The sequence below is a fragment of the Prionailurus bengalensis genome, chromosome B3, assembly GCF_016509475.1.
Source record: "Prionailurus bengalensis isolate Pbe53 chromosome B3, Fcat_Pben_1.1_paternal_pri, whole genome shotgun sequence".
NCBI lineage: Eukaryota > Metazoa > Chordata > Mammalia > Carnivora > Felidae > Prionailurus > Prionailurus bengalensis.
In genome coordinates, this window is record NC_057355.1 from 75,165,746 (window position 1) to 75,173,975 (window position 8,230).

The 8,230-nt window shown below is 48.6% G+C and overlaps 1 protein-coding gene across 2 annotated transcripts; it reads right to left on the bottom strand.

Moving 5' to 3' along the window:
- Positions 1-4,001: 4,001 nt before the first annotated feature.
- LOC122468961 (chymase) lies at positions 4,002-7,006 on the bottom strand. Of its 2 annotated transcripts, XM_043555936.1 has the most exons (6): positions 6,890-6,988; positions 6,445-6,543; positions 6,069-6,219; positions 5,220-5,355; positions 4,740-4,994; positions 4,002-4,335 (listed from the first exon to the last, which is right to left on the bottom strand). In XM_043555936.1, exons 1-6 carry the CDS (start codon positions 6,945-6,947, stop codon positions 4,192-4,194), a joined length of 843 nt encoding a protein of 280 aa, XP_043411871.1. In that variant the 5' UTR covers positions 6,948-6,988; the 3' UTR covers positions 4,002-4,191. The 2 variants fall into 2 exon arrangements, with proteins under 2 accessions (XP_043411871.1, XP_043411872.1); XM_043555937.1 differs by lacking the exon at positions 6,445-6,543 and having other exon boundaries at positions 6,890-7,006.
- Positions 7,007-8,230: the final 1,224 nt, after the last annotated feature.

The window sequence follows — 8,230 nt, forward strand, 5'->3', positions numbered from 1 at the left end:
CCTTAAATCTTTAAGAGTGCCACTACACTATGCCATTTCATCTGGGATGTTGTATTGTTTCTGATTTATCATTTTGGCCAGATGTGGGGATGCAGCTACACATGCTTCCTCTTAGCCTTTCTTTTTTTTTTAATTTAAAATTAATTATTTATGTATTTATTAAAAAATTTTTAAGGTTGATTTATTTTTGAGAGAGAGAAACAGAATGTGAGTGGGGGAAGGGCAGAGAGAGAGGGAGACACAGAATCCTTAGCAGGTTCCAGGCTCTGAGCTGCCAGCACAGAGCCTGATGCGGGGCTTGAACTCACAGACCGTGAGATCATGACCTGAGCCAAAGTTGGATGCTTAACCGACTGAGCCACCCAGGTGTCCCCAAAAGATTTTATTTTTAAGTAGTCTCTACCCCCAATGTGGGGCTCGAACTCACATGCTCTATCCTCTGACTGGGCCAGCCAGGTGCCCTTCGTCTAAGTCTTTCTTACCAAAATGGACCTTATTTCATAAATCAGGGAATAATTATGAGAGTTCTGTCAGCTTCTAAGTCCCGAATATACATGCCAAATATGTGCTCGGAGTTCAGGGAATTGACCATAGTGTGGGGTCAAGAACCTAAATGACCTACTGTGACACAGACACGAACGAGGACTTCATTTGTCACTTGGCACATAGTTCTCAGCTCTAACAGATGGGGCGCAGCTGCATATCAGGTTTTCAAGTATTACTCCCCACTCATATCCTATATGCAAGAGCCCTCAAACGTTCTGGACATTTTGTAGGTTCCCTTGGCCAAGGATGAGAAGATATCTCCTGAAGTTCAGATCAAGGGTGGTAGGAGGACCTGAGGTCAGCAGCTCTCTCAGATGCAGCTGGGGCAGGGGGAGACTAGAGAAGCTGTTTATAAAATGCTGAACAAAGGGGGCAAAACACAAGGCAGAAGAGACAGCAAACACTCTGTTCTCCTGAAGCTGTTAGCTGAGTTTCCTTTGGTGGTCCCTCATGTTTCCCAGCATGAGAGTGTGTCCCCTTTTTGGGATGGAGTGGTGGGATCTAGGTTATATCCCTGTCTGTAGTAGCCAGTTATAGCCCTTCATTGTTACCCAGTGATGGAAAGGTGTCTCTCTGGCTCCTACAATGGCTTTGCCCTGTTGGTGGCCTCTGTCACCTAGGTGCCAGAAGTCTCCCTCTTGAGGGGTTGCCTTAAAAAAAAGTAGCGGTCCCTGCCTCTCACATAGAAATGAATCACAAAGGTATCCCTCCTGGGCCGGCTACCTCTCCTGCACCTGAAACTACTTTAGCACAGGCTTGAGGCTATGTATGGCTCAGTGATGTGATCTTTGCCTTTTCTTCTGTCAAGCAAGAGGAAGAGTTAGGGAGCATGCTGGGAATAGAATAGGGTGTGGCTTGAGAACTTTGAACCTGGAGTAGTTTGGTGGCATCTGACTCTTGATTTTGGCTCAGGTCGTGATCCCAGGGTCAGGGGATGGAGCCCTGTGGGCTCTGGGCTGACAGCACAGAGACTGCTTGGGATTCTCTTTCTCCCTCTCTTTCTGCCCCTCTCCTACACTCTCTCTCTCTCTCTCTCTCTCTCTCTCTCTCTCTCTCTCTCTCTCTCAAAATAAATAAATAAATTTAGGATAAAAGGATTGGCCAATGGGAGCACGGTCAGGAATTCAGGAGCAGAAGGAGAGTGATACAGTAGGATCTGTTCACACACTCCTTTCCTGGGAAACCACTTAGAATCAGTTGGCTGTGGGTCCTTCCATGGCCCACAGCTCCTGTCCTGCAGCTACAGCTAGAGCAAGCGGAGGTGGAGCTCCAGCTGTCTTTCTGGGTTCCAATAACCACTCCTTACCCAACCCCCTTCATGCCAAAGGGACGGTGGTGGCTCCGTACTCTTGCCACCTCTGGGATGTGTCACCACACCCTATTGGTTTCCTGTTCCCTTTGCACATAGATAGATCCTCCATCGAACTTTTCCTAAATTATCCTGTGTGATTGTGCCATCTGCCAATACTGGGACCTGACAGACAGACCCTTTGAGGATAAAGGCCCAAAGAATACACGGATGTGGCTGTTTCACAGCCCAGAGGTGGGGCTGGCAATGGAAAATCATGCTGCACTTTTCAGAGCCTGCAAGCCCAGCACAGATAAGCGCATACGTGAGATGAAAATCAGAGAAGATGGTCATCAGGAAAACCATCACAGAAACTAGCAAAGATCTCTGCTTCTTGGCTACCATGGCCTGATAATGCAATCGTTTCCTGATTGATGAGGAAATGAACTCAGACGAATGCAGCCAAATCCTCTTCTGGGGAGCTGGTGGTGTTTCACAGCCCTAAAGCCACGTAACAAAAACACACACACAAAACTCCAAACACTTTTAAACTATCCAAATAAACTGAAAGTACCAAAAAGTTGAGTAGGGACAGAAGCCTTTCAACATTTAATAAAAAACATAGACTCAGAAAATAATGCCCCAAATGTCACAAATCACATAATCCAGGCAAAGATCTGTTAGCGTCTTCTTAATCCCTCGTGGCCCGGTGGAGGGACATTCAGTCAAGGGGTATTTCACAGTGGGAAGAGGAAGAGTCCAGGGTCTTCCCAGGAAAAACAAATCCTGCATTACATTACATTGAAGTTTTGCATTTTCCCACATGACTGAATATTTTTGAAAACAAATTTTTAACGAATTCAAAATATTCAATAAAAAATATTCAATCATTTGAATTTACCATTTTTTTCAATTTTTTAAAATGTTTGTTTATTTTTGACAGAGAGACAGAGCATGAGTTGGGGAGGGGCAGAGAGAGAGGGAAACATAGAATCTGAAACAGGTTCCAGGCTCCAAGCTGTCAGTACAGAGCCCGACGTGGGGTTCCAACTCACGGGCAGCAAGATCATGACCTGAGCTGAAGTCGGACGCTCAACCGACTGAGCCACCCAGGCGACCCTGAATTTACCATTTAAACTTTGTTCCATGACTGGGATTCCAAGTTTTCCATTATTAACAATGCTGAGATTAAAATCCTTGTTCATGAATCTTTGTGTAAGACGTAATCAGAGACATAATCTCTGATTATGTTTTTCAGGCAAATTGCTAGAAAGAGTTCGCTCGAGGCAGCGATTCACCATACCCTCAGAAGCCAGGAGGGCTATAAGCCTCAGGCTCCTGTTGTGCCTGTCTCCTGTCCTTCTGACCTGTTTTCTCTTCTCTAGCCAGTCTCTCAGCTGGCAAGACTTTGTGTTGAGCAGGCTGTAGGTTTTTGACTTCCTACTGGTTTGGGTACGGCCCTTGTGGCTGGGAGTTGCTCATGCAGAACTGTGATGCTATCCCCCCCTTATCTGCTCCAGCTCTCTGTTCTGCATCAGGGAGTGAGAGACAATCTTCTCTGCATCTCAGATTGAAGCCCCGCAGATGGTAGATCTCCTCTTATCGAGGTGGACTGAGAGGAGGGCCCTATGTGGAACCAACTGTCTTCCCTGCATCACGTATCTAAACTGGTGGTTCTCACTGAGGATGATTCCTGCTCCCCTGCCCCTTGGAGAACACTTGGCAATGCCCTGAGACATGTCCGGTTGGCACAACTTAGTGGAGGGGCGCTATTCCTGGGACCTGGTGGGGAGAGATCAGGGATGCCCTAAATATCCTACATCTTTGCCTGTGGTTCACAATGTTCTTAGTGATTCTGGATATTACTAAAGATAAATTCGAATCAGTATAGAGGTGATGATTATAGCAAGGATCTGGCATAACATCTTGTTTAAGTTGGAAATAAGGATCTTGTCTCTCCAGGGATTCCCTTTCTCTTCTTTCTTTCCCAAATTTTTCTTCATTATTTCCTCTCTGTATCTCACACTCACATCCTCCCCCCCCCCCAAACCCCCCCCCCCCACCTGCTCCCACACACCCCGACCCTTTCCAAAGCTTGTAGGCTGCCTAGGCTGGAGGCCAGTTGCATTGTGCCAAGAGAAGAGAGCATCAGAGAGAAGACACATCCTCACGTCTGAAAGCTGGGTCTTTATTGAGGTTTACTGAGGATTCTGTGCCCTGGAGGGGCCCTTGTGGGTCTGAGGGATGCGGCAGGGCCTCAGCAGAGATCAGAGGCAGCTTGAAAGTGAGTGGCACAGAAAGCCTGCTCAGGTCTGGTTCCAGATTTCCCCTCAGGCCGGCCCAGGCTCCATCGAGGCTTAATTCTGCTTCAGGACCTCATTGATCCAGGGCCGGTAGTGGGAGATCCGGGTGAAGACAGCAGGGGGCTTTGCATTCTTCCGTCCATAGGAGACAATGCCCTGAGCCACCCCAGCACACAGAAGAGGGCCCCCTGAATCTCCCTGTGGGGCAGAGAGAGAGAGAGAGAGAGAGAGAGCGCGAGCGAGAGAGAGAGAACACAGAAGGTGAGCTGGGAAGTCATCTACTCCCAGTGAGACCTGGGGTCAGACCCAGCAGCCCTGGTTCCTCATGGGGTTATACATCTCGGTGTGATGCCCCTTTTCTGTTTCCTTCTGGCCACCTCATGTGCCCTGTGCAGCAGCCTGGGAGGGGTGCCCAGAGATTGCACGGGGCCATGGGTGGGGGAGGAGCAGGGAACGGATCTGCAGAGGGGTGATTCCAGTTCCTTAGGCCCATGATCTGAAACCCTGTCGCTGGCTGACAACCTTCCCACCCCATCTCCTTTCACAAGACGTCTGGACCCCGAACAGTGACTTGTAGAAAAGAACCCTTGTCTGAGGCTCACCTCAAATGCAGATTTTGTCTTCCTGGGATTGCCAACACACAATTGGAAGTTGTGGTTGAAAGTTCTGTAGTGTCTGCAGGCTTGGGGATTCATGAGCCTCTGCTTCACCTCTCGCAGAGTATCAGAGCCTGGTTCATTCACTTGTGTTCTTCCCCAGCCAGCCACCCGGCACATTCTCCCGGGTGGGATGACGTTGAACTGGGGCGGAAGGGGGAGCGTCCCCACGGCCAGGGTCAGGTTAGCTTTCTCCTTCAACTGTGGAGGGCATGAGGGGCTGTCAGTGCTAGAAATGGGTGACAGGGCAGTTGGAGGAAATCAGGGAAGGACAGGGCAAACTGTTTTGCATTAGAACTACATCCGGTGGCACGAGTCAGTGGGGTTGGAGTCCAGAGGCAGGTTGTGGACATTTTAGGGCAATGGAGACCTGAAGGAGAAAACTAAGAGAACAGAAAGTGGGAAATGTGGAGAAAAAGTTATTACCTTCAGTAACATGATGTCATGGAGAAAAGCACTGTCATCATATTTTGGGTGAGGAAATTGTTTTATGACCTCAAGCTTCTGCCATGTATCTTCTTTCTTTTGTATGTTATGGGCTCCAAGTGTGACCATTATGGACCTATTGTGAGGGAGAAGAAAGGACCAGGAGAAACTGTGATGGTCTCAGGTTTCTCCTGCGATGTTCCCATTCTGAGAAAAGAAGACTAGAGTCTATCACGGGGGTCACTGGACTCTAATCACCCCTCTTTCTCTGGACCACTTGTAGTATTTGGGGTGGGGGCTCCTATTTTACTCAGGGAATAGCTTTCTCAGGGAACATGGACAATTTCCAGGACGCTCAGGAATTCCTGGAGACTGAGTAGGCCATGGAGGACCCAGGGGACAGGATTAGCACTTCCTAATTTAGGGAGCCCTGTGTGAGGGCCAGAGATATCAGAGGAAAGGGGGAGTTGAAGTGGTGGGATCCCTGGTGGACCCTGTTGTCTGCCTCCCCTGGAAAGATGGCTCAAGTCCCTGAGAATTAAAGGCCAGTGTTCTTGGAAAGGGCATAGAGGAAGTGGCCTAGAAAACTGGGTGGGGTTAGGAGAGGGAAGCTACTTTTAGAGGAGGGACTTTTGGATAGGGCCTCCTTTTCCTCTCTGTAGGGGAGCCGAGCTCACAGTGATTGAAGATCAGGGCATCTCATCAATTATGGGACCAAGTTCCATAAGTTCAAGTCTTGCCTGTCCCAGCCCCAGGAGCCTCCCCTCAGACTGCCAAAGGGTATGTCCTTGGCTGCCACCCTAGCTGTTAATCTCCAGAAGGGAGATAAATGGGACCCTGCTGTGTCACCTTCCTGCACAGTGAGCAGCCGTCAGCACAAAGTTCCGTCTTATCAGGAAACCACCGCAAAATAACAGTCTATTCTGGAGAGTGACAATTTCCAGGTGGGCCATGTACGGGCGGGAGTGTGGCTTGCACTCTGTGCCCCCGATGATCTCTCCTGAAACAGAGATCCCCAGGGCTTGAACACAGAGAATGCATAGGCTGAGCTAAAGTTGAGAGGGGCTTCTCTCTAATCTCATCCTCACTGTGTACTCTGCCTGTTGCCCCCTCAGGAGGCTCGGGTATCTGGTGTCCCCACCCACAACCTCTCACATAAATTCTCACTCCTTCTTCCAGGGACAACAGCCAATCTGGGCTCAGATGCCATTCAGGCATTTTTCACCTCGGATTTCCCCCACTGCCATTGTGCCTGGGACCTCAATGCTCCTCTTCCACTGGGCAGGGCCAGTTCTCCAGGTCCTGGTCTCAACCTGCTCCAAACCTTGAGGGCAGTGTCAGAGAATGGCCACATTACGAGGTAAAGTGTAGCCCCAAAGCTCAGAAGATGAAGAGAACATAGGACCTCCTACCCAACATCTCACCTTAAGTCATGAGAAGATGCCTCCTCTTCCTCCCACCTGTTCGGGCTTTCCCCTAGTCAGTGGGGTTCCTTGTCCCTGGGAACTACCATAGGCTGCAGAGACTGGGGGGTGGGGGAGGCATATCCCAAGTGGAACTTCACTCTGGATTCCTGCAGAGAGATCCTGTGATCTTGTTTAAGAGTCAGCTATATTCAGACTAAACTGTGTTGGGGGCTGATACTGCAGCTTCCAGAGGGAAGGACTCACCAGCTTCAGCTCTGGAGCAGAGGAGAAGGAGCGGCAGGGCAAGAGGAAGAAAATGCATCTTCTCAGAGAGGCTGCCCTGGGCAGATGCTGCTTCTGTTTTCCGGCTTGGGTTTTATAACTCCAGCGATGAGCGAAGGGCTGGGCTGGTAACCACAGGAACTGTGTGGTCATGTTTTCTTCTCCCATCCTAAACTGGTGATCTTTCTGATCAGAAGTTTCCCCCAAGTTACCCTCTGTTTTGCTGGAGGTGAAGTGGAGGTCTGACCCCCAAGTTTTGGCTTCCAGGATGAGCTTTCAACCATGGTGCCTTATCTCGTGAGGGGAGGTGGAGGGATTGTGTCTTTCGCAGTCAGGGCAGCTGGTTTCAGGCTCATCAGAAACATGGGTGGGGAGAGTCCTTACACAGAGCATCCAGAAACACATGCACTTTTATGGCCCACAATAGGAAGTGCATTTTGCAAAGGGACCCAGTAGCCATATATATGCATGTGTGACTACACGAGCACAAACACACACGTACAAATGAATCAAAAGTTTTGGGAAACAATATTTATCCTTGTCATGTGCAATGCTTTCAGTTTCCATTCATTCCATTCCACTCTGTATTTTTTATTTTTTATTTAAAAAATTTTAAATGCTTATTTATTTTGAGAGAGAGAGAGAGAGAGAGAGAGAGCGAGCGAGCGAGCAGGGGAGAGGCAGAGAGAGGGAGAGAGAACCCAAGCAGGCTCTACACTGACAGTGCAGAGCCTGATGTGGGGCTTGATCCCACGAACCTCGAGATCATGACGTGAGCTGAAATCAAGAGTTGGACACTCAACTCACTGAGCCACCCAGGTGCCCCATCTACTCCATATTAAAATATGGACAACACCCCACTTAAAGGGTGACCACCTACAATTTGAACACCATTGATCTGGTCTGTCTCATCCTCTGAACCAGATGTTCATAGGCAGAAGAAAGATCTATGGAGCATAGATGGGGGAAGGGAACATACCCGATGGTAGGGTTTTATACACATTATCACAAGAGCAAGTGGGATTGGAATTAGCATTTTTTGAGAGCCTATGCATCATTTATTGTCCCAACTCTTGATATATTTGCATAACAACCCTGTGAAGTATGTATTATTAGGTCAGTTTTATGGATTGGCTATTGAGGCTTCTAGTTTAGAAATAGATTTTCCTTATTCCAAATCAAGGGCCCTCTCTGCCCTACCACCAAAGAGCAACAGAGAAATAGAGTCCCACCAATGGGGATGTAGATGTAGAAGAATGGTTTGCCCTGGGAGCCTGGGGTTTCCTACTCTCTCATTATTATTCAAACTTGTTTTGCTGGAAT